Source organism: Cupressus sempervirens, chromosome 3, assembly GCF_028749045.1.
Source record: "Cupressus sempervirens isolate cs-2001-9-10 chromosome 3, ASM2874904v1, whole genome shotgun sequence".
NCBI lineage: Eukaryota > Viridiplantae > Streptophyta > Pinopsida > Cupressales > Cupressaceae > Cupressus > Cupressus sempervirens.
In genome coordinates this window covers 550,526,697-550,553,467 of record NC_143120.1, presented here as the reverse complement: position 1 = coordinate 550,553,467, position 26,771 = coordinate 550,526,697, and the positions used below count along the sequence as shown (strand labels likewise).

General features: G+C 33.6%; 1 protein-coding gene across 1 annotated transcript; it reads left to right on the top strand.

The window, feature by feature from the left end:
• The first annotated feature begins 14,985 nt into the window (after positions 1–14,985).
• Positions 14,986–26,258, top strand: LOC149567605 (translocon-associated protein subunit alpha-like). Its single transcript, XM_089820845.1, has 8 exons — positions 14,986–15,157; positions 21,290–21,448; positions 21,577–21,627; positions 21,770–21,858; positions 23,938–24,015; positions 24,160–24,363; positions 24,862–24,930; positions 25,768–26,258. The coding sequence occupies exons 1-8, from the start codon at positions 15,082–15,084 to the stop codon at positions 25,837–25,839; spliced, it is 798 nt and encodes a 265-aa protein (XP_089676971.1). The 5' UTR covers positions 14,986–15,081; the 3' UTR covers positions 25,840–26,258.
• The last annotated feature ends 513 nt before the right edge of the window (positions 26,259–26,771 follow it).

Sequence of the window (26,771 nt, the reverse complement as noted above, 5' to 3'; positions counted from 1 at the left end):
GTTTGCCATGTAATTAAGTAGCCACCGAGCACTATAGTTCCTACCAAGCATTCAAGTGGTTACCAAGGGAATTCAATTAATGTGAAGTGTAATAGTTCAAACTGAGCAGAATCAGGTAGTGTGAAGTCCAACAGTTCAACCTGAGCATTCCAATGGTTACCAAGCTTTGCAATTTCTACCGAGCTAGCAGTTCATATAAAGCAAAGTTAGTGTTAACTGAGCTATGTGATGATTAGTGTTTACTGAGTGTAGTCATGGTAAATGAGTAATTCAATTTATACCAAGTTACATAGTATCTACCGAGTCACTAGTGAAAATCGAGTTCGAGACTACATTGAAGTGATTAGTATGGACCAAGCTTCTACTTTTACCGAATGCATGATGATGTTGAGTAGTGATAGTGGACACTGAGTATTGAAACTTCACCAAGTCAGTCTTCAGAACCCAAGTATCTACGTATGGGCCAACTTTGTAATATTGGTGTTAACTTGTATATTGGCCGACTTTATAATTATGTAAATTGGATTGATATATATGTAACAAATTGCATCATATCCAAGGTAGTATGTAAGTGTGACAATAATGTGAAATAGAAGCATGCGAAAGTGAATTATCAGCAAACAAAGTGTATTGTAAGGCCATATCAGCAAAGGAGCAGTAGAGTCATATCTATCACATAAAGGTGATTAGTACTTCAAAGAATCTCTATCAAAAATTCAATTCTAAGTCAGAGATCTACTGTTTCATTCTAACAGGTGAACTAGTTCAAATCCTTTAACAAGGTAGACTTAACAGTCTTTTCTCAAATCTCTTTACTGAGTGCATACTTTATTGTATGTTTGTAAAAACCTCTAACAAGGTAAACCTAGCAGTCTTAATTGCTCCTAACAAGGCAGATCATTAGAAGTGATCATTGTAAGCCTTAACGAGCCAACTTTATGTTGCAGTATTGAAGTTTTGTGGGTATCATCCCCACCCTAGTTTTACTTTCTATTTGGAAGGTTTTTGGGTCACCAAATTATTGTGTTCAAGTGTTATGAATGTTTTGTGTTTTTCAGTTTCTCATGCATGTTGTAAGATTTGATTTATTAAATTAAATGGTAATTGGATTATTGCAATTAAGATTTGAATTTGGTAAAGTTTTTGAGGTTACTGATTCACCCCTCCCCTCTCAATAACTTAGCTAGTCTTGAATATTTCCAACAATCAGTGTTTATTGGAGGAAGTTCACTGGGGACCTATTGTTTTTGTAGATGTTTGTACCTAAAGGGCACATCAAAGTCACCTTCACTCTCATCATCATAAGAACATGACTCCCCTAGAGCAAGGAAAATTTTCATGCACTTATTGAATTTCTTTCTGATATTTTGACCTCAAGTTGATCTCCTTGATTTAGACATACTGAATGTCTCACTTTCTTCTCCCATTCCTACATTTTCGTTGCTCAAGGAAGACAAATACAAAAAAACCTATTCGCTGGTAACTGCACTCCACAAAATAAGAGAGATAGGTGGCAATGAGAGATATGTTTTACAAATGGTAAAAGACATTAATCTCTATGGGGTGTACTAACTTATACCTGATGATCCATGAGAGTGTGTGGGATGCTTGTGAAAGGGCTTCAGGTTTTTGCATATGTAAATCAATCATCTTACGCTAGCTAAAAAATCATGATATATATACTCAAAATTACATCGAATATTAACATCACATATGAATTAAAAACTAGTAAAAGGTAATGACAAGTTAATCAAATTAATCATTGCTCTATCAAGAACTAATTATTGAATAGCATAGGCATTGGTCACATAACTGTACATTCCATTCTTCTCATTGATAATCAAACCCACCTCCAATGTTAGCTAATCAAACCCCTCGTTATTGATATTATTCTTTACCCATCTCATCATCATGATTGTCATTGTTGTCAACATCATCACCACCACTATCGTGGTCATCATCGTCATCATTATTATTATCATCATCATTGTCGTCGTCGTCGTCATCATCATAATAATAATCATCATCCTCCTCTTCATCATCATCATTGTGATCAATAAAAATACCACCATCATGATTAGTAGCAACATCATTTGCATCAGGAGCATCATCGACTAACTCTTGATCGTGATCCACTTCTTCCTCTTCCTCGGTATCTTCTTCTTCTTCATATTATACTTTATTGACCTTCCTCTTGGATCATGTATAACAACAAATGACCAACCCATCTTATGTAGAACCTCTAAGTAAAATACTTGCTCACATTAGCTTGGAAGAACATAGGGCTCATCCCCAACTGGCTCAAACAACTTTGTATTAATCATTGAAAATCCATTCTCATGCTCAATAATAGTTCTTATTAGGATCATTTTGATTGAGTTATAGTCTGTATCATTTGACAATGAAGAGAACTAATTTGAAGGAATTAAAGTCACTATCAAGTATATCAACCAAAATGCCATAGTATTGATTTTGAGATTCGTGAGGATGTAAGTCATTTCTAAATGAAATATTGGTCACTTGGAAGACTGCACTTATCCCAGAATCAAAATTTCTCTTCGTATCATCAAAATATTTGATACAAAATTTACAAGTATTGCATATCATAGTCTTGTGGTGTTTCACATACAATAATTTCAAACATGTATAAATTATTAGATCACTAGTTCAAAAGCATACGGTTGATTAACAAACTTATAAGTACCTGGAGATCTTTTAAATCATATGTTAAATCTATTTCCTTTTGTGTAACATTGGGATCTCCATTACAATGAGCTTGTTTAATCAATGAAGATATGGATTCCCATTTTAATCTATGACCAAGATGTTGACATTGTTCAATCCATATCGTCATCCAATCTTTGATTGTTTGTAATAAACAAATGTATTGCATCCCACTCTATAGCAATTGTACAAAAGTAAATAGATGACTTACAAAAAATTTATTTTTAAGATTAAGAATTAATTAACTACAATAACATCTCATAATTTATTACCTTCCACTTTCCTAAATCTACTATTCCCCACCAAGTACTCCCCTTCAATTTTTTTAATGGAGTTGAGATCCCAAAGGCAATCTATATGGGTCTTTGCTACAAGATTAGGAAGATGTTGAGTAACATACACCATCATCTAGTATACTGTATATCCCTTAATCATAGAATCCTTGGGATGTGTTCTTTGTCAAACCAAACCCTTCAAAAATTTCAAGTGTCTCTCAACCATCCATGTTGACCTAGGTTGTACAGGTCCACACAATTCAATCTCCTCAAATTGGTGAATGAGGTAGTGTTCTTTTGCATTGAAAAAAGTTGAAGGTAAACACTTTTACATTTCACACATTAGTAGACAAATTCTTTTCTTCTAATATTTTATATCTTATTTATGGATTTCTTTAGATGACAACCACCTACAAGGGATTCAAGATGCAAAAACATATAAATACAAGACTTTACAATATATTACTTGTTTGATATATTGAAAAAAAAATCACTGATTATGTCATATATTTTCCAAGATCATATATCGCTTGTTTGATACTATTGTTGAAGTTGTTTGGGAGCGATAGGGGTAGCACATACTGCAACAATTATCAACTGATTATTTCATTATTTTCTAATGTAATATAATGAAAATTGAATGCAATTTCACAAATATATTATAAATACAAAAGATCGTGACTTACCTTGATGAAGGTATGCCAATCATGCAAACCTAGCCCAAATTCATTTTCTTTGATATGAGATTTCTTATATTCGCAACAAATCCTATAGGAAATCAATTTTTTTGCATGACTTCTTTTATGACAATACTTTTCCGCTCCATTAATAACCAGGGAAAGACACTTGCATTAATATGGTTTCCATTGTTATTTGATTCAATGATATTTTTCATTGCATGATTGGAATCATGAATATCACTATAAATTTTGGCAAGTTTTTATTTTTGCATGCCTTCCATTCAATATTTTTTACAGTGTCTCTGTTACATTCTTTCCAATATGCATAGTATCAAACAAATGCACAATTTGTAGCTACTCATAGTAGGGCATCCTGCTAAATTCTCTAAGACAACATTTTAGTCCCTTTGGAAGGTGGTCAGTGATGCCTTGATGACCTTTACGATCATCAATTACATAATTATCCAAAAAAACATAATCAAAATATACAATTTCCAAAAATAAACCAATAGGTGGAGTGATACTACCTCAAAGTCTATTGTATTCCAATTGCCATAGGTGAGGTGTCATTCTTCGTGAATTTGATGTAGTCTCTTCTATCCCATTGAAATGATATTTTTTGGCTCTTCAATACTTATGTGGAGGAAGTGTCTATTCTCATCAAACACCTACTTTCTTAAACTTTTGGAATGACAAGATTTCATCTTTGGACCACACATTGGACATGCAAGTATTCCATTTGTTTGAAGACCTACAATATAATGATACAATTGGAATAAACATGTGCATTTTTGGAATTAGTATTATCACGTACAACTAGATTTCAGTATAACATACCACTAAAATGTGTCGACCTTGGGGCATCATGAATTGTCCACACAAGCATTGCATGAAATTGAAACTATTTTTGTCCAATTGATCTAGAGGTCTCATCCATAGTGAAACCATTTCATAACACTAGAAACTCATCGATAAGAGGCATGATATATATGTTCTTATCTTTCACTTGGTACTTACCTAATTGAATGAACAACACAGATAATTATTGTGGTCATTTCACTCCAAGACTTATAATTCCATGTGAATAATAATAAAACAATAAAATACGTAGAACAATCATTGCCAACATAATGTGCTCCCTCTTTATTGACATCCATGGAGGAAGGTTATTGCTAATAGCAAAAATAGGCCACACCGAGTAAACAGATCTCATCTCTCCAAATGGATTGACACCATTCATTTCTAGAGAAAGCCTAAGATTTTGAGGTTCTTTAAAGTGCGGCCACTTTTCCTCTATGCCCATAAATGCTAAACCATTTGCAGGAATTCAAATAATATCATCTCAACTTTTATTACATGCATGGCAATCCATAAATTGTGCAAAGCTATTGCACCTAAATAATCGTTTAAGACATGGAATAATGAGGATGTAATGAAGAACCTTGCGAGGCACCTTTTTTGTCACTTGATCATCTCGATGTCTACTCATATGGAATTTGGGGCATTCTATTGCATTTTCATGTTCTTTATGATAAATAACATGATCTTCAAGACAAACATCTATTTCTTAATAGTTCATTCCAATATGTTTCATAGTGGCATAATTCTCGGTATGAGTGAGGGAGAATATTTGACAGTGGTAAAAAATAATCACCTATCAATCTACAATAAAAAATATAAGTTGTTAGTATAAACAATCTTTATGGTACATAATTCACCTTTTATAGACTATAATGACATATATGACAAACCTTAGCATACGTGACATTGTTATGTTGGATAAACCATTCATAACCTTCAATTCACCAACAACAATACAATGGAGAGAAGACTTGATTGGGATCCATCGTAAAGGGTCGTATCTGCCTTCTCAAGTAGAAGTATATCATGGACGACCTCAATGTCATCTTCAATATCATAATCATCATCATCATCATCAAAAACAACAACACCACCACCACCAATACCAAATGCGTCATGGATCAATGCATTCATACTATCATCTTCAAATATGTTTTTTGGCACATGATCGTCATCTTCCATGGGATCATGATCTTCTCCTTCAATACTCACACCTCCATGTTCCTCCATATTCACACCTCCATGTTTCTCTGAGATGTGGTGGTCCATATCACGTACTACCCTGGTGAGATCGACCTATATAAAAATGATGATAATCAAACCCCCCTTAAGTGTGACCATTCTCCCTACAATGTCTCTTAGTCATTTTGATTTTGATTCTTCTTGTCTTTAAGTCGTTACAACTTTTGCAAGGACAAAAAAAAAAAAAAAAACTCGTGCAAGGACAACAATATTTGTCATGGCCTTCTCTTTGAAAGTTAGACAACAATGTAGCGATTGTCTCCCTATTTTGATCAAACTCCCTTGTATTATCTGACATGGTCCTTCTTAATGGGAATAAATTATTCGTGTACCCTTATCGAGTTGGTTGTACTTAATGTTTATATCTATACATATGGTTTTGAAAGAAAATTTTGGTGTAATTAATGTGTATATTTGCAAAAATATTAGACATGTTGTACTTAATGTTTATATCTGCACATATGGTTTTAAAAGAAAAATTTGGTGTAATTAATGTGTATATCTATAAAAATATTGGACATGTTGTACTTAATGTTTATATGTGCACACATGGTTTTGAAAGAAAAATTTGGTCTAATTAATGTGTATATTTATAAAAATATTGGACATGTTGTACTTAATGTTTATATGTGCACACATGGTTTTGAAAGAAAAATTTGGTCGAATTAATGTGTATATCTATACAAATATTGGACATGTTGTACTTAACGTTTATATCTACACATATGGTTTTGAAAGAAAAATTTGGTCTAATTAATGTGTATATCTGCAAAAATATTGGACATTTTGTACTTAATGTTTATATCTACACATATGGTTTTGAAGATGGTAGAATTATTGAACAAGGTATTTCTTCACTGAATTGCATTAAAATTACAATGTATTTCTTCAGTGAAGTGCGTTAAAATGTGCCTATGGGCTGAAGGGCACCCAACATATAAATAAAATTTGACCATACGGTATCATTTTAGTACTTTTTGTTGTAAATATACACTATTTTTGTGAATCCCAATAAAGAAGTTGGCAAACTTGATATAAAGATGAAATATATTTCTCGTAAACATTATATCCGTTGTCTACAATAAACAAATAATAACTACAGGAACTATCATTTTTCATTTTTCTTCATCTTAAGCACTCTTTCTTCCTGATCATAGAGTATGATCAAACAGAGAGCATTATCTATTTTATCACTCTTTCTTCTTCACATTTCTCACCCAATGATGTCATCTCATCCCTATAAATATGCTCCATTTAAATCTCCATCTACCACATCAACACAACTCCCATTTCATATTGATTACTTATTTGGACCATCTTTCTCCCATTCATACCCCCTCACACATTTGATTATTTGAGAAAATAAACTATTAGATTCCTTCTTGTATTCCCGAGGAAGGTCTTATTCGATTCTATTGTTGTATGAATTGTGTGCGGAGATTTTCAATGTGCAAATCATTCATAGAATCATTAGAGATTTTTGTGTTGGAAGTTCTTTGTGTGAGTGTCTTAGTGTGCTTGTGTTTCTTAATTTCAATATGCTAATTGTATTTATCTTCCACGATTGATGTTGGGCATAAGCAATGCAAAGCTTGCAAATTTGCCTCCCTTGATGGGACTGTGTGAGTACTATTATGTTTAATTCTTTTTCTCTATAATTTAATCACTGACCCCACATTAATATTCACATTCTTCTCTCACCAAATCAAGTTATGCAAGTAGGTCTATTCTTGTCTAACTTTGGATCTTTGTGAACTCCATTTAAATTCTTTGGAATATTTTGGCTTTCAATTTCAGGATTGGAAAGCTTTGCAATTAAGGTAGGTTGTAGGAAGACTATGGTTAAATCCTCAACTAAATTATTAGACATTATATTACTCTAGATTGTTCTTAGAGAGTAGATATATGTCCTAAATGAATTCAACTAAAGTTCTTGAGCTCAACTGAGATTCTCACATTGGTCCTTAAACTAAAATAACTACTAGAGATGCTTATTCTTGCCTAACTGCAATATGCAAACCCACATTATTACATCAGTCTCAGTCACTATCCTATTTTTTATAGCATACGATAGCCGAGCGAGGAAGAAAAATGAGAATTAGACAACATTTTTCCAATTTTAAGTCTCTTCTACCTATAAAAGTGAGGTGATGAAAAATAAGATTTTTAAATTTTTTTTTTCATTTTGCACGGATAACATGTTTTTGTGGAAGCTCCAATACATTGATAGAGGGAAATGGATGACCAATCGTTGCTTTGTGCATGTTATTGTACAAATTCCACTAAGCTGACAAAATGAAAGGGACAACACTAAGTTTTAATAATTTAGTCTTGATAATTATCATAATTATATAGATCAACATAAATTAAAATGTGTGTAAAATTGTAATTTTTTTAATTCAAACACTTTGTGGATTCATATAGAAATAAAGTGGAGTGTAGTAATTAAATGATAGACTAAATTATAAGACCTTATGTTAAATTCTCTTCAAAAGCACTATATATCATTATTTATTTGTTTTTGTCCAAAGTTTTAAATTATTTTTTGGGAAAAAAATTATGTTTAATCATCATATGAGTAAATTTTGCACATTTATGATGTTTGATAAATATGATAGAATCACCATAATTACTATTTGATTTTACATTTTTTTTTAAAAAAATTATTAGACTGCAGGAATCGGGTGCAGCACGACCCCCCCTATAAACTGCAGTGCACCAGGTAAACTTTTTAACATGATGGGTAGCGCTGGCACGACACGCCCACTGGTACCACGGGGATGGGGGAGACTAGAACCCGTGACCAACCCCCTGCAACAGGGAAGATTTAACCAACCGAGCTAGGGCCCCCGCCCTTTGATTTTAGGTTTTATATTTGCTTTCATATTTTAAATTTTTATATCATTCTAAAAAATATATTTCAATGTATTTAAAAAGGATTCTAAGAGGCTCCTTATTATTATTATGTTCTGATAATCATTTACTGGAATATGAAACATTTTTTAGATCAATAGCTATCTATTTGTATATTTCACAATTGAAAAAATATTAGTAATTAGAAAAATTGTGCAATTTTATAAATTTCAAGGTGTGAGTTTAATAGGGTTTTATATTGAGTTATCTAATGTCCTTGTGTTGATTTTTTTTGGTTTTCATAGCAACTATATCTTCTATATTTATATAAGATCCCACCCTGGTATGATAGAAAAATCTACATTTTCTACCATGTTGAACATTGGTTAGTTAGTGGGATAATAAGTATTACATTGTCTTTCTTTATATTGTAGCAACACTTACTGATTTTGAATTTTAAATATGGTATGAACAGAATGATAGAAATGCCAGTAGGAACTTGATACTTGCAATTACTACAAACTATTTGAAAGAATTAAAGTTTTGGGTTGCTCGGCTAGAACAATAGAACCAAATGTTGCAGGCATTGATTGCCAAAAATATCTCAGTAGAAGTCAAGTTACTTTGGAGTAGTGCAAGGAGAATCCATGCTTGGTATGCATTAAAACAACTATGCAAAGTGACCCGCTTACATGTTCAGCTAGTGTGTTGATGAAGCTACTACAATTGTTATGAGAGGAATTGGAGGTCATTTATATCCATTCAAATACATAACCATTTTAGTTTTGTTCTAATATTCTTGTAATATAAAAGGTATGGACTTATTTGTATATGAGATATCAAAATTTTGTCCACCCCAGTTTTCTTTTTTGTCGAGTACAAGGAATAATGTTTCATTTGTTTTTGAATTTAATAAGATGCACTAGTAGTAACTATGGATTTATGATATGTTTCTTTTTGTATATGTGTAGAAGCAGGCTTGGAATATTTACATGTGGCAAAATCTTGGTAGCAAAGTTAGAGAGCCTCTATTACCTAAGCTATCTAATACCTAAACCAAAACCAAATGATAAACAAAAAAAATACCTAATGTAGCAGGCAAGGGCACAGGCACGACAAGGTAATGACAGAGCAAGGGCACGGTAAGACATTCACAACTCTCCAATAACAAAAGACTTATCAATCAATCAAAATTATAATGAAAAGGTAATTAATGACAAGGTAATGGAAGATCAACAAGGGAATGCCAAGACCTTCGTAGCTCCCCAATATCACATTTGATCAAATGCATAATGATTTATGTCATGTTTTCTTTTCTTTTTTGTTTATTTTATAGTTAAATTAAAATGAAGCTTAGAAATACTAAGAGGATTGTATCCACAACATGCATTAAAAGAAAGTTGCTTGAATATTTTCCAATGGAGACAAAGATGTGAACAACAAGGAAAGGAAATTAGATCCATGGATGAGAGATTCTTAACTACATTGCTTAAGGAAAGAATGGAAGAGTTAAGAAAATAAACCATTCAATAAATAGAAAATAAAAACCTGATATTTAGTTTGTGTCAAATGTAAGGAAAACTTATGCAATCATTAAGTGCTATAAATCCAATATTTTTTTACACTAACCAATAGAAGTAAAGGATTTTTTTAGGTATGAAGTCTTTTTATAAAGTTCTAATTTTTGGTACATTTATTAAAACATAAAAATATAATTTATAGAATTTATTTAAAATCTTATTGGTTAGTGTCGAAAATAGCAAGGAGATTTTTTTTTTCTCAAATAAAAATATAGAAAATATGAACCATCAAGTCAATTAGCATTAATGAGGAAGCCTCTAGATTAAGTCAGTTAGCATCAATGAGAAAGCCTCTGGAACGCTAGAGTTAATGGTAAAATCTACCATAAAATCCCATGCACTACAAAAATTCAAAGCTCATATGATCTAAAACTCAAGTAAATAAAGGCATAGTAATTTCATATTGAAATATAATATTGTCACTAGCTTGAAATATAATATTGTCACCTAACTCTAAAATGAAATCAACGTAGGGGTTGCAAGGGCCTATGACTAAAGCATGTAAAGAAGTGGAGCAATGATATGTGACAAGGGGGATATCCAATTGGAACAAGGGAGATTCAATACTAGTTTAAGCCCATTTAAGTTTAGAGGGTGGTATTTTGTGGTCACCATTTGAGTTAAGGGAGTCCATAGTGGGCATTCCAAGTTACAAGGCTGACCCATATTTTTCATAGATAGGTATGTGCTATTTAGCGAAGATGCTATTTTTTTTATTATAGTCAATTAGGCCAGGGTTGCAATGTTGGCATAGTCTCCCAGTGCTATGAAGGTTTGTAAAAATAATAATAATAATAATAACATACACATGTTCTAATTTAAGATACTTAATAGATTGCACGCAAAGATTGATTTGGGGTTCAACAAATGGGTTTTGCAATAATTCCTTTACTCATACAAAAACAAATGCAATTTTAAGAAGAAAAAAACGTAACAGAAATGTGGCCTTGTAGAATGCAATTTACCTGACTTGAGTATAAGGTGAATGCTATCTGTTTAATCAACTCTACTTTTCCCTTGGCTCGTAGCCCTGGCTCAAGTATAAGGGAATGTGAATCGCCCTAGCTCCTCTTCATGCACACAACTTGATTTGGAAAAATGACAAGTGATGTTTTTTTGTTTTGTTTTGTTTATAATGATGCAGAGTCACAATAACAACGACCCCATTGTAATTGCGATGACGTCAGGGACACTTGCAAAACAAACATGAAAATCATCACGAATTACACTCCTGTCACAAATTCTCATTGCAATTTGACCCCAAATGTTGTAGTGATAGCACTTAGCAACACTCTCTATAAACTTCATTAAAACTATGGCCAGTAGATTACAAAAATTGTTTTCCTCCTTAATTAGGGAAGAACAAATTGGGTTTGTCCGAAGGAGATCCATCTATGATGGAGTAATAATAATACAAGAATCTATAGACTTAGTTAAGAAATATTTAGAACTAATAATGTTTATCAAATTCGATATAAAGAAGGCATACAATAGAGTGGAGTGGAGGTTCCTCTATAAATACCTTGAGGATTTTGGTTTTTCTAAACAATGGATCAATCTGATTTTTGAATGCACTGCAACACAAAAGATGTTTGTCCTTATTAATGGTTTGCCTAAAGGTTTCTTTAGGATATATAAAGGTTTTAGATAGGGAGATATTATCTCCCCCTTCTTATTTATTCTAGTAGTTGAAGCTCTTGGGAGATCTATCATTAGAAAAGGAGAGACAGGTAGACTCAAGGGTAATGACATAACTAGCAACCTATAACCCTCTACCCATCAACAATTTATGGATTATACTATGCTATATTGACAAAGCTTAATTGAAGAAGCCAAAGTAACCAGTCAACTCTCAATTTAATACGCTAGAGCATCAGGACGAGAAATTTATCCTAAAAAGTCAGAATTCTTCTTTATCAACACACTTCCAATGTTAGAAAATCAAATTTTTCATATCCTCAACTTTAAAAAGGGAAATTTTCCTTGCAAGTACCTAAGCCGTTCTTTAGACTCAAGATGCAAATCCTCCAAACTTTGCTATCTTATTATTGAAAATATTTAAAAATATAAAATTTAAAGGGAAATGAATCTCAATTATAGGAAGAGCAACCATGGTCCAATTAGTCCTTTCAACGTAACCCATTTACTAGCTATCTTGCATAGATTTTCTTGTGAATAAGATAGAGAAGCTCAATAAACATCTTCACTCCTTCTTGCAAATATTAGGGGAAAAGAAGAAAATATCATTAATGGTATGGGACCAAGTATACAAACCAAAGGAAGAAGGGGTAGAGGGGATTAAAAACATCAAAGCACAAGGGAAAGCCCTAGGGGAAAAATTAGTTCGGAGAATGTTTCATTTTTCTCACCTCAAATGGGCTAGGATTCTCATTAGAAAATACCTAAGCAATTCAGGTACAGTCAATAGAAGTCCCCTCCTAGAGGCTTAAGAATTTGGAGTTTTATGCTAGATTGCATGAGCATAATTATGGATAAAATAAAATGGAACCTAAGGATGAGGAGGAAGCTCTTTTTGGTCAGACACATGTGTAGAATACAAAGCTATGAACAAGGATAATAATTTGACGCATTCTAGGTCAATATTGGAAGCCAAGTGGGGAAATATGGTAAAGGATTATGTTGATATTGGGTTAGTAGGGATTGGATGGAAGTGGAAGAACCTTATTGATGAGGACATTCCTCCTAAGAAAAATGAGGCTCTTTGTAGAACCCTAAAAATAAAGAAAATTACTTTCAATTCAGGCAAGGACAAACTTGTTTGGGATGGAACAAGGACAAGGGAATACACTTCCAAGGATGGATATACATACCTTACTTTCGATCATATATGTAATAGAAATAACCTCCCATTAAAGCTTTGCTGGGACAAATATTATTTACCCAAGGCTAACATATTTACATGGTTGGTCCTCCATAAGAAGATTCTCACCATGATTTTTTAAAGGAAAATGGGATATCAGGGTTTGAGTAAGTGCCCTCCTATAAAGAGGAGAAATAATCCATTGATCATATTTTCATCACTTGCCCATTCTTAAACCATTGTTGGAAGTGACAAAGCTCCTAGTTAGCTTGGTCTTCGATCTTCCCTAATACCATCACTAAGATGCTCCAAGCCTGGCCTCTCCTACACAAGATAACATCTATGGTGGATTATGGATCACTACTCCCACGATTATAATTTGGGAAGTGTGAAAGGAACACAACAGAAGAATTTTTCAAGGTAAAAAGGTGGACATAAAACAACTAATAAATTAAGATGAAATTTTTTATTATAGAATTTATAAACAAGGTTATGTATAGGAATAAAATGAATGTAGTAATGACCCACTAGGATGAAAATATTAGGGAAAGGTGGATTGGTCTAAAAATTCCCCACTATGTAGGATTAGGATTAGATTCCATGACAGACAAAAGAAAATAATGCAAATGAGAACCTCCCAAAAAGGGGTTCTTTAAACTCAACTTTACTGGAAATAAGGTCAATACTATCTACCTTTTCACACAAACATTTGCACGAATTTAGAGGGCTTACAGATACACTCGTCACCATCTTCAAATGAGAAAGGTACTTCACTAGGCTTGATGCGATGTGAGACCTCATGTGGGGGAATTCCAAAGCCAGAGATATTGATTGAGGATGCCTACCCATACTTGGAAATGATTATTCTATAAGACGTGTCTTAGTCATTGTTCCCTGAGCTTCACTCACCATGCTTATCAAGTACTTCATAAATGTATTTCACGAGGTGGGATATCCATGAGTACCTATGTCATTTTAAACTTATCATTTGAGGAGCCTGCCACACCCACATTGGAAAGCTTATCTACTAATGGATTTGCTTCCCTTAGGACACAAGTAATTTTGAATCCATCAAAATTGTTTTAACAATATTTTGATATGTTTGATATACTTGTCTAAGTACCATGCATCCAAATTTCCTTAGCAATACCATTGATCACAAATTGGGAATCACCTTCTAGGTGTAGTTTCTGAACTCTGAGTTTGATCTCCAACATGACAACATCCACCGCGACTAGAAACTTAGCTTGGTTATTCGTTCTGTCCATCACCTTTCTAGCACTAGAAGCCAAAATGCTCCCATCCTATGATCTAGTAACACCATCCACTTTGGACGGACCCAAATTTTCATTGGATGCCCATCGAAGTTGATTTTGGTCCACTCGGGATTAGGTGGGACCCATACCACAGCATCACTTTTCTGATTTGATTTTGGTTTGAGGAAGAATCAACTCTCGAAAGCCCATGAGCAAGCCATTGACTGTGGAATTTTAATGTTATTGGTGTTTGTTCTTTTACTCATCTTGCATAGTCTCTAGTAGATTTTAGAGCATTGCTTTAAAAATAGAGCTTCACAACTTCAAAAAAGGAACGCCTTTATATAATACATTTTTTGATATAAAAATCTTCAACAATTTATTTAAAACTATATTTATGTTTTATTTGATTTTTCTATTTATATAAATTATTAAACAATATCTGTATATCAATGAATTTTTCCGATAATATAAATTTATTAAATGTTATAGAAAAAAATCATTTTATCAAATTTCTTTTGTCATAAATTAAACATATTTTTATTTTCATGATCGACGGCCCCCATTAGTTTGCCCCAGTACAATGAAGACAAGAGTAGCGACGTGCCAATTAATGGGTTATTTGAGGAGTTCAAAATGCATAGTCACTGCTGGGTATAAATTGTTGATAATGAAGTCCAAATTATTTTCTCTACCCATTACGGAGCAAAGCAAATCAAGTCAAAGCTGAAAGAGGCTCATTATAAGCGGCAGGGTTTTGGAGATCGACGAGTAGGAACAGGCAGAAGAATGGGCACGGCGATGACTCGTGTTGGGATTGTTCTTTTCATATGCGGGTTGTTACTGGCCTTTCCATCTCTGCAAGGTACGCTTCAAATCTTCACATTTTCGGAAATTTGACTGCTCAAAAGGCTTGTTTTCGATCTTCTGGAATAGCATTTGCAGTGCGCAGATCTTTACTTTCAGACATTTTCATTTATTTCTTTTGTCTCTTGTTATTTATGATCTATCAAACTTTAGATTGAAACCCTGTTATTTGAACTATACAATTTCCTTAGCTGCTGTTATAGGTGCGTGAATATCTAAAACTATTTTTCTGCAAGTGGGTTTTTCCTTCCGTTACCTTTACAGTTAAAACATCGTGGAGACTCAATATTTTGATCTATCTGTATGTCCTGATTTTAGTATCCACGATCGAGTTATATAATGACTGATCCGAGTAAATCTGTTGCAATCTTAGAACATGGATTTTCTCAAACGGCAGTTGAAGCCTACAATATAATTTTTTATGGATCCTGTCTATTAACAGGGATTTCTGTGTGGGATTTGGAGTGTTTGTATAGGTCTGATTATTACAAAAATCTAGAAAGTGACGATTTCTTTTTAAGACAGGCTATAGTTTCATGAAGGCTATAATGGATGTGGTTGACCTCGTTGGATCAGTGGATGCAATTAAGCTTCAATTTTGTTTGTTTTATAAGGTGACTCAACCGTAAGGCTGGAGGACTACGGAAGGGGGCCTCCTAAAAAAGTTAGAGCTGGAACGGCTTGCATTTAAAGGAATATTTTAAAACCAGCTGTCTCACGAGTTCTGTGTTCTAATTCAACTTAAAAATTTAAAATTTAAAATTTAAACTCTAAATTTTTAAGGAAGTTGGTGGTCTCATGAGAACAATAAATAACCTTTGTCTTTTATATTTTGTGCATAAAAACAAATTTAAAAATCTAATTCTTTTTAAATAATTTTTTACCAAATTTTTAAAATTAAAATGTTTTGACAAAATTTTTAAATTAAAATGTTTTGACAAATTTTTAAATTAAAATGTTTTGACAAATGGTACATAGCATTCTTAAGCTAGTGGAGTAATTTCTGGCTCCATCCCTTTTCCATCTGCTTGCGAAAATGTAGTGGCTCCTATTTTCAGTAGAAGACTCCAAATAATCCTGTAGAAACATAAAATTTTATTTATGGGACCACCTTCTTCCTGAAAAGTAGAGTTTAAGCCCCCCTCATGGGACCCCTACCTAAACCTTAGTAGTAGGTAGAACTTGCTTAACGTGGACTTACTTTAGCAACACAGTCTAAATAAAAAATGCGAGTGAGATGCAAGTAGAGGCAAATCTTTTCAATAAGTTTTTAATACATGAAGCTTACTATGAACAAATATGTATTGGTATGTCGTCTTACAGTTTGGATATGGATGGGTTTGACCTTATTCTTCAATATCCTTGGTTAGAGATTTTGGGATTAGCTAATAGTAATGTGCAAATGGAGTTCATGAAGCTTTGGGATAGGAGTAAGACAATCTTGCAAGAGATTACATGGAGTATGGAAAAAGCCAAGGGCGAGAGAGATAGAGCAAGCCCAAGTTTTTGAAGTGGAAAGTAAATAAAAAGGTCAAGAGTGAAGGATCGGTTCTACTCGAGTTAAATGACCGAGTGAGGAAGAAAAACTTGAACAATCCAAGTCCGTGGACAAGAAGATTCAAAGAGTTGGCAAGAAAGGTGACTAAGGGTGTGACATATAAACATTTACAACATAGCAAGAGTTAACTATGGAGTCATGTTACAATGCATCAAAGTGACATTAATTGTGAAGATACGAATAGGAGCTAAAGGAGTAATTACTATGCGCTGACATGGAATCAAAGGAGTAACAACTATTGACATATCTGGCATTAGAGAAGCAACCATATGGTTATTCATGAAACTAAAGGTGGAATAAGTTTACAGGTGTACAAAATTAGATTAGTACCTGTTAATATTAAACGAGACTTGTAGATAGATAAACTCAAACAAAATTACTTTAAAAGATTACATAGCAATGGATAGATGATACAGCTTGGCATCAAATATATAATTATTTGCAAAAAGACACTATTTGTTTTCATCTCATGTTTTGAAGATCAAACATGTCAGGAGGGATGGATGTACCTAATTATATGTTATAATTGGGGAGATGGATACATTGACATGTGACACATGCTCTTTTTGTTTGTTTTGATGGGTCATGAATAACTTATGTAATTGATTGAAGTGGTTAGTTATTTTTAGTAGATAATATTGAAAGGATTCATGCAATAGTGGCATTTAGATATTGTTTGAATACAAGATTGGATTATAAGTATTAAATAGTAATCTAATAATCTATTAGATAATTAGTTGTTATATGGTAGTTTTGATTGAGCGTGGCAACTATCGTCTTGGGTGTTTTGCTACACATCCTGTATTTAAGGAGTCTCTCATTGAGAAGATCATTATTTTTTCCAGAATATAGTGGATTATATCATTACGCACAAGAGGCGTTACCGGCCATGTGGGAGTTAGGAGAATTGAATTCCCCTAGGTTCAGTTTGTCAATTTATAGATAATAATGTAACCGCTTTGATAAATTAATGCTTTGTGGGATTCTTTTATTGTTTGTAGTTATCCCACTTTAATTTGTGTATTGGTATAATTCTGAGTATATTATTAATTTATTTCTTTTGTATCATTCTTATTTAAATTATTTAATAATCAATCAATGGTCTGTTCACAACATTAATTATATAACTCAATTTACTTTGCTCAACATAACAATGAGTTATTCTATTTTTTGGTTTCGTAATTTACTCTTACATAATTTTATTGAGAGAAGTTAATATCACTTTAAAGGATATGTGAAGAGTATATTGAATTTGTTTGGCATTTCAAGTCAAGATATGGATGAAGTGATTTATTCATAAAGATTATTGTATGATGCTGACCTCCTCAATGGTTTGCTCTATTTTTGGATATACTGGATATTGTGTTTTTTAATATATTTGATATGATGGAATTGGTATTACTTTCCAAAACACATCTTTAGCTGGGTATTTTATATTCTTCTATTTTAAGCCACCCTATTAAAAATAGGCTTAATTGGATCCAAGTTTACAAATTATCAATCCTTTTAGTTCTGGAAAGGAACATGATACTTAACCATCCCATTGATTAGTAGGTGTCTTTTTTCCATCTGTTCATCCACAGTAATGAAGCCTTGCGACTTCTTCTCCTACACCCATAAATACACCTTGGAATGGTTTTTTCTCAAGATTGTGCTTCTCAATTTTATATCGCTTGTAGGTCATTGATGGACTTGCTTTGCATGACTTGGTGAAAATGATCGTGATAAATGACATTGAGCAGCATAAAACAAAAATATGTGCCATGAGATCATATACCTCCTCTCTAGCATGAACAGGGAATAAATATGGTTGCATATAGCCGTTTGATCATATTTCTTTAGGGAAGTACTAGATGGCATAAACATCACCTAATGTTACAGTTCGATCATATCTGCACTCTCCTCAGGTCTCAACTTATTACTAACCACCATCCTTTACAAGAAATATGTATAAGATTTGTATTAATTATCATAAGGCTGCTCTTCCATTAAAGGCTATTTACGTATGTTAATTTGCTCCATTCAATTTGACATTTAATGGAGCAGCTGTTGGGTATAACTATAAACCTAGAAGGGGATGCTTCATGTAAGACAAATATAACCCCAAAACCACTAATCATGTAATTGCTTCTTGGTGTGGCTTTTGAGGTGTTTATGCACAGTGAACAAAACTGAAGGTGTGGCTTTAAGCTTGCAATCAAACTAACTAAAATAAATTTTTATATCTCTTACACCTTGGACCAGGCTAAAGGCTGAAATGCACTTCTATCCAAGGTGAGGGGTTTTTATGTTAGAAAGAAATGCCGCTTGAAAGGGAATGAAAATGGCAGAAATGTGAAAACTTTTCTGAAATCAGCCGCTATTTTTATAGATTAATTAGTTGAGGGATTCTAGTGGGCCTTTCCCAAGTTCAAATAAGCAAGATTTAGATAAGAATCCTGGCAATTCTATGATACCAACTAACAAGGCCTCAAAATAATGAAAACTAGAAATTGGACTGACATCCATAGTAGACTTTGGCCTGGGCTGGCACTAGCCTTTTGCTATGACATAAAGAAGGCTGTCCGTTGTTCATTGATAACCTTCACCTATTGCTTCTTGAGCGGCCAACTTAAGTTTCTCTACCTTTGATTTTGCACTCCTTTGTTTTTTTGTATTTCACATGGCTAGAAGTGTATTCAGCCTACCCTTTTAACTGTAACAGAGAAGTCCTGGACCAGAGTCTGAAACACTAAATCCATGGCTTGTGCCTTTGAGTCTGAAGCAAAGAAGAACTTATCGAGTCTCAGACCCAGGTACGTTTGACTCACAGTCCATTTTTTTTTGACAAGAGCATAAGATCCTATATTATGTTCCCATAAATGCAACATGTTCCTTGATCCGTATACTAGAGGAAGCTTATATATATATAATTGGGCTCAAAACAGTAACCTGGAGAAAACAATCTCATCTGGATAAATAAATGTTGCCAGTGGCCTAAAAAGGGCCTAGCTGTACTATGAAACTGTGGTCTCTGTTACCAAAGCTATTGTCTGTTGTTTAAAGAACCAAATTGCAAAAGAAATAAGCCCTCAAGGAAAGCAAAAACTGTGGGAAGACTGATACTGGCAACATAACTTTTATCTAGTTGATGAAAGGAAATCCTATCACAACCTTACCACGAATTTGTCCACTTGTGACAAGGTTTCCTGTAGGATACTGTATTCCTCCACTTTCTACAAGCATTTGCCCCGAGAAATGCTGAGTGGGAAATCACCTGATAAAATTGATTCTGCTCTAACAACCCTTTACTGGTGGTTCATCCTGGGAGCACCAACATATACCTTCCTTACATCCAATAAAGCAGTTAGCTCGTTTGTGTGATCCAATGCTCAATTGCCTGCAATAGAAGACCGACATTTCAAACTGAGGTATGCTAATAAAAGCTGCATTCATGATATGGGTTAACCAAATTTTTTGCATCTCAGAACCCTTGCAGGAGACACTGACTCAGTTGCTGAATACTGTTTAGATGGATATATTTCAGTTATTTATAACAGTTCTTAGCCTTCTTTCTAGAGTTTCTTGGATTCCATCTTAAAGAATAGCATTTTCACAAGTTCCCAAAGTGAAGGATTCGAAATTGCTTTTGCAGAGTGACATTTCTGAGTATGTTTTAGTCTAGTCCAATGCTTGTGAGTGCTTGATCTTACTAAATCCTCCAGTGTTGAGGCAAAAGTTTGTCAAGCATATATCTGGGAACTTAACAACTCCAGCCTGGATTCTACACATTTGTCATCAAGTTCTAATAGCCTTTTGTAGCATTGGGTGGATGGAATGCTTTGGATACTTTTCAATTTAGTAGAACATTTGCATAGTTGAAAATTAGTGAGTACATCAAAACTTTAGGTATAGTGACATTAATATCTTCTCTTCAAAGGAATTTTGCAATGCTTCCATTATATTGTGATTGGTTTTTTCATTAGGGAACTATTTTCTATCCCTAGATAGTTGTGTTCATTTAAAAAATGTTTTGAATCTGTGCAAAGACATGCAGTGTTAAATAAAAAGCCAAAACAATTCCCAAAATCCTGTTATGTGCAGCCACAAAATTTTTGTGCCTTCAGTTATATTGATATAAACAAATAAATGGTTTTACTGCCATATGGGGAGAGTCTACCTGTCACAGCAATCAAATCTCCAAAATAAGTACATAACATATTGGAGATACTTTAGTCCAACTACGCATGTGACTGACATTGGAAACTAGTTGAGGTTAAATTCACATCGATATTAGCTCCTTTAGTTAGGTGTTTGACAAGATCATCTATCAGATAAATAAAATTCTCAAAATATCTTGGAAATTTTATTGTCTTACTCATTTTTACAAAGATACTGAAACTATGGGAAATGAAAAACACACTTAAAGATTAAAATTATGCATTCTAAAGAGGACTCAATTGGCTAAGCTGTTTCCTGTAACCTATCATTTGTCCAAGTCAATGTAATTACTTTCAGGTTATGATCTTTTGTTCATTGTCAGGGGTCGTGGATATCATTTAGTGCTTAATTCTTTCATGTTATATCTTACAGTTGTCAAGTCTGAGGATGCTTCTGCTGGAGCTGTAGAAGTTGGAGAAGATGGAGAGCTTGGAATTGTTGGTGATGGTGTCCAAGATTCTGTGGATTCGGTTTTGGGACCTGCTTTAGGAGTAGATACAATTTGTTTTTTCCCAAAAAATTCTGACAAATGTATGACCTTTGAATAAATCTTTATCATTATCAGTAATTCTAAAAACATTGATCCTATTTTTGTGTGCTCGAGGAAAAACTTTTTGGTTCACTTGTATCGTTTCTAAATTGCAAAAAATTGGCTGCAGTGATTCCAGCAGGCGGGGAAACAGAGATACTTGTGGGAATCAATAATGAGGGTGATTTTCTGAAAAGTTCTTTTACTCTGGTTTCTATATTAGATCTTAGCTTTAAGCAATATGCATGAGTTTTTGGGCAACTGGTTCTTCAATGTGCTATTAGTCACACTATAATATTCAATTGAAGCATATCCGCTTTCAGGGGAATCTTCTTTAAAGGTGCTTGCAATCAAAGCTAGCCTTCATTTGCCATATTATCATGGGATGCTTGTGCAAAATCTTACAGTACAGGTAAGTACATTGATTTCATATGTGGTCTCTTCTCCTTTTCTAATTATCCAGTGTAATATCTAACAGCTTATAGGCATGTATCAAGTTCAGTGTTTGTATGATTTTTGGGGATAGTGAGATAAATGTTGGAAGGTGAAGATTCTTCCTGAATGTTGGGTTGGTGGGCTGATGGCTATTAAATTAATAATAAATTAAAAAATTGGAATATCAGAAATTAATAAATCCTTGAAGCAAAACTGAAAATAATCTTAAGAAAGCTGAAATTTTTAAAAAGTAAACTTACAATGCTAAATACAATGACGATCAATGCATTGATCCAGTGATAATATTGATTATTGATTTCATCAATTCATGAATGGTGTATGTAAAGAACAAACTACAAAGTTGCAAATTCAGAGTTGAGATTAAAACTAAATTAAAATGCCAAAACAAGAAGCGTTCAGTTGTCAGAGTCATCTTTTGACCGTGTTGTCAAATGCTTTTTTTTATTGGAATGTTTGGACTGGACTTGTTCTTGTTAGTGCACCCTGATCGATGCTAGCTACACATCTTAATCTTTATCCAAAATTGATACTACTGTTTGTTAGATTTTGAAAGGAATTTAATAATTTATTGAATGCAAGATACTCTGAGCTGCCAATTACCAAAGTAAGATTAGGGGATGGTAAGACTTCGCCCTAAAATTTGCATGGCTTGTGTAGTAGTCCTCAAAACTCAATATACATTATGCAACTGGACTGTGAGGCTCAAGGTTGGCACAAAGACCTGCATGCTTTCAGTTGTAAATTTGATTCTAATATTTGAGATGCAGGTTTGTTGGGGCTTGACATTCGGGAAGTGTTCGGCAGTGCAGTTTGCAACTTGATCTTTGAGGATCGAGATGATGCAAACTGCAATTTGTACCTGTGAACACTATATTTTCAGATGATATAGTTTGGATAAGAAGTTTGTACAAATTTTAATCAACTCCAAGCTTCTTTAAATTTCCTGTTATTATTGCTAGAGGAGTGGCTTGGATCACAAGTTGCAGGGCTTCCTAAGTTGTCCTTGCTGCCTCGAATCTCCTCCATATCACCTTCTTTGAGTTCATCAAAGTGTTTCAAACTTTAAAAAAGATGATTTATTCTTGGTTGTTAATGTCTTGGTTGCAAGCCTGGGGCGTTACAAAACAGTCACCATTACTTTCCTAGCGAGGCATTTACCAATGATCCTTTAGGTACTTGTAATTGTTTCTCCAACTTAGGCAGAACCTTTTTAAGAAGGGTTTCCCTGTTAGAGTTCTTGGTATGCATGCTTCAGGATTTAATATTTTGTGCTTACCAACCTTTTAACATTTATTTCAATTATATAATTACCTTTTCGGTAGCTTCTCTCTCCTCCAAACTGTTAGCCCCACGTCCTATACATTAATACTTTATGTGATTTCTTTGACTAGATTCTCTTGGTGTTTGACTATGATAGCCTTTTAAAATTCATATGTTATTTACATATTAATGAAGAATAATGCTAAAGAGAAAAGTGGCATCTTATTAAGACTACAGCTGGTTGTGCTTGTCATTATCAATGTGGGTTGCTGTCTACACCATAACCTTTCATTATCGTGCCACACTTTTATCTGGCAGTTTAAGGGCCTAAGAAGCAATAACTTTATATGTTACCCATGTCCCATTCAGCATTAATTCCTGCTTTATTTCATCTCCCATTCCAAGAATCCTCTGTATAAGGAGGAAACCTCAAAGATGCAGTGACAAGCATATGATAGTTGCATATAATTGGTAGTGTTTCTGTAGGAAATAAGCGTTCACTCATAGATAGGTATTCTTATTAGGATACCTAATAACAAATATGTTTCACAATAGATAACATTTTTCCTGGTTGGCGATAACTACAATGTCATTTCAATTCACAAATGGTGATGGAAAATTATGTTCCCTGTACAATTCCGTGGGATGTAGAAATATTAGCTGATTGTATCGTCTTCTTAGGCAAGCTTGTTACCTTCATTTGTTCTTTTGTTACTTAATTCACTTTACTCTTATGATTGATAGATTGGAGCTGACATATTTATTTTCTTTGAAGGAATTTGCAAATGCCACCGTGCTTCACTCTGCTCAAGCAACATTTCCGTATTCCTTCACTGTAAACAAGTACTTACAGGTGAGTGAGAGTTGGTAGTAACTGTCAGTAAGCTGCTCAAAGTTAAGACAACTGATTTTTTTGGGGTTTAGTTATATGCGTTTGTCTCTTCTGAAGTTGAGACCATGGCAATCTGAAGAATATCATGTTTATATGTTTTCACAGCCTGGCGAGTTTACCCTTGTAGGCAGCATGTTTTATGAGATAGATGAACAGCTGTTCCAAGCTGTGTTCTACAATGGTACTGTTGAAGTTGTTGAGGGTTCTGGAGTTTTAAGCGGTGAAACACTCTTTTTAGTTACTCTTGGACTGGCCCTGGTAGGCCTTTCTGGCATTTGGATTTATGGGCAAATTCAGCGAATTTCTAAGGTATGAATAGGATCTCACTAAAGAGTGGTACGATTACACACCTTGTTGAACTATAAATAAGATAGATAAAATAATGATTTATTTTTGGGTTTCTACAAGGGGTCCTGTGTGCCAAAATGGTTTCTTGTTTGGTTGTGATTCTTTGAACTAAAGTCATATTAATATACATGGATATGTGTTAACTTTAGGGGAGAGAATTCTGAAAATTGAAGTGCTGATGGGGAAGACGTGTACTCCATTGTGGAGGCCATATAATTTGAATCTAGGAGTTGGTAGGTTCTATAGCTAAAACAATTGAAGGTTGATGGGAATACATATTCCCTTTTGGAATGCTCATATAAGATGATAAAGAGGGGTCTTATACGGCAAATTCATGTCTGGCTTGTTGGTGACCTAAAAAATTAATTAGAATTCAATTCTATCTGTGTTTACTTTTATTTATGCTAGAATATAAAGAGAGCGAAGTTGAGAGTACTAATTAGAAATGATTTAATGTAGAAAACCAAGAGGACAAAGAACGTGGAAGTTGGAACAAAAAGTGTTGACACAACAAACGAGTGGCTTCAGGTATTTTCTGACATTTATTTATAAATGAAAATGAATGCCATTGTGGGGTTTGTTGTCCAGTTATATTGGTGCAAGGTTATTTGACAATTTGTATGATTGCTGTTTACTAGTCAGAACACAAAATATGTTACTTATAACCAACTTCACAGTGACCTAAAATATTTTTCAACTATTTTTATACAATAGGTATTTTCACAACTCCTAAAAATGCATTACTGCATTTCTTCTTTGTTGGCATACTTTGAAATATTGAAAACCATAACATACTTTTTAATCTTTATCTTTTGGTTTTTAGATTTATTTCTGAGAATAACTTTTGCCACTATCCTATGTCCTGCTCAAGTGATTGCCCCGATTATCTCTATCACAAGCCTAATTGAAGTGTTAGATATCTGCCTATTAGCCAAAGTCATTTCTGCTAGAGAAAAATGTGAATGGACTTTCCCCTGTTTTAGAATTATTGTTATACAAGTTGCAGTTCTTTTTATAGACTAGTGATTTGAATCAGAAAGCAGAAAGTATAAACATCTTTGTTTTCAATCCATTTTATTCCTTTCCTAGAAGATGATAAAACATGCATCGAACCAAACAAGTAAACAAGTTTTTGGCTCATGTAAGTTGTGCTATATTTCATCGTATTTTGTGAAAGTTTTGGCTTATATTGACTGGCAAAGGCAACAGCAAGAACTGTACATTCATTTATTTTAGTTTGTGCACTTCATAATATCGTATTGCAAGAATTATTTAAATATTAGATGTACCAACTTGGTGACAAACTGGTAGTAATTTTGTTTCTTTTGTTCTTCATTTATTCATGTTTTTTCGAATTTTATACAGGGAACTGCCTTTACACAAAGTCTAATAGCTAAAAGCATATCTCAGTCACAAAAGTCAAAGAAAAAGAAGTAGAGCTGTAAGGAATGCGTATTGGATAGGAGCTTCTTCGTTATGGATTCTTTGGTAACTAAAATCCATATGCTGGATGCTCTCTATTGTTGAGGTCTTTGCAGTTTCTTTTTGAGAAGGCGATTTTGTTGGATACAGAAATCTAGCTAGATACAGAATCTAGCTGACCTTAAATTTTAACCTGTTCTCAGAATTTTAGAGAAGAGAGGTCTTTAACCATTAACACTGAGCTCAATTAGTTATCACGCAACCTGGCAATCATGTTGGAATTTGAAAAAAGTCCCTCATCCTTTACGGAAGGTTTATATTGCATTAAAGCGGCTTTGGATTTCCCATAGGATTGTGGATTAAGAGCTGTGATTAAAAACATGAATTTGGTATTAACAATGGGTAAAGGTCTATAAACAACAATTTGAGTTAAATGATCAGCGCTTGAGGATATCGTTCTATATGCTAACTATGATTCTGCAGGTTTTTATTTACACTCATAAACAGAGGGCAGTGCACTTCAAATTATAAAAGATAATATATTGCCAAATAGTTGTAACAGTGATAATTAAACCTAACAAAATAGTTATGGTACATAATCTGAAATTTTCAATAGTATGTTTTATAATGCTATTTATGTCAAAAGAGATGATTTTTGAAATCAGAAATTAGAGGATTAGGGTGTACATAAACAATACACAATATTGTCACATACTAATTGTGGAAATCAAAATTAGAAGGCATAAAACATAATCGGCTTTAGTGTTGAAAATTCGTAGTTCTTGGGCATCAAGCTGTTTATACATAGGCAGCGTGTTGTTGTCAACGGCAACGTCTATACAGCCACGAAAACTATACAGCCACGAAAATGCACTTCCATACGAAGGAGAGGACTTAGTCAATTTTTTAAAAGGTTAGAAAAAGCAATGTAAAAGAAGTGCATTTTC

Bases quoted from the DNA above. Each gene is read 5' to 3' on its own strand.
- LOC149567605 (XM_089820845.1), top strand. From the start codon at position 15,082: ATGGGCACGGCGATGACTCGTGTTGGGATTGTTCTTTTCATATGCGGG. The intron at 21,449-21,576 runs GTATGACCTTTG...AATTGGCTGCAG, and splicing joins CCCAAAAAATTCTGACAAAT to TGATTCCAGCAGGCGGGGAA. The intron at 24,016-24,159 runs GTGAGTGAGAGT...ATGTTTTCACAG, and splicing joins CTGTAAACAAGTACTTACAG to CCTGGCGAGTTTACCCTTGT.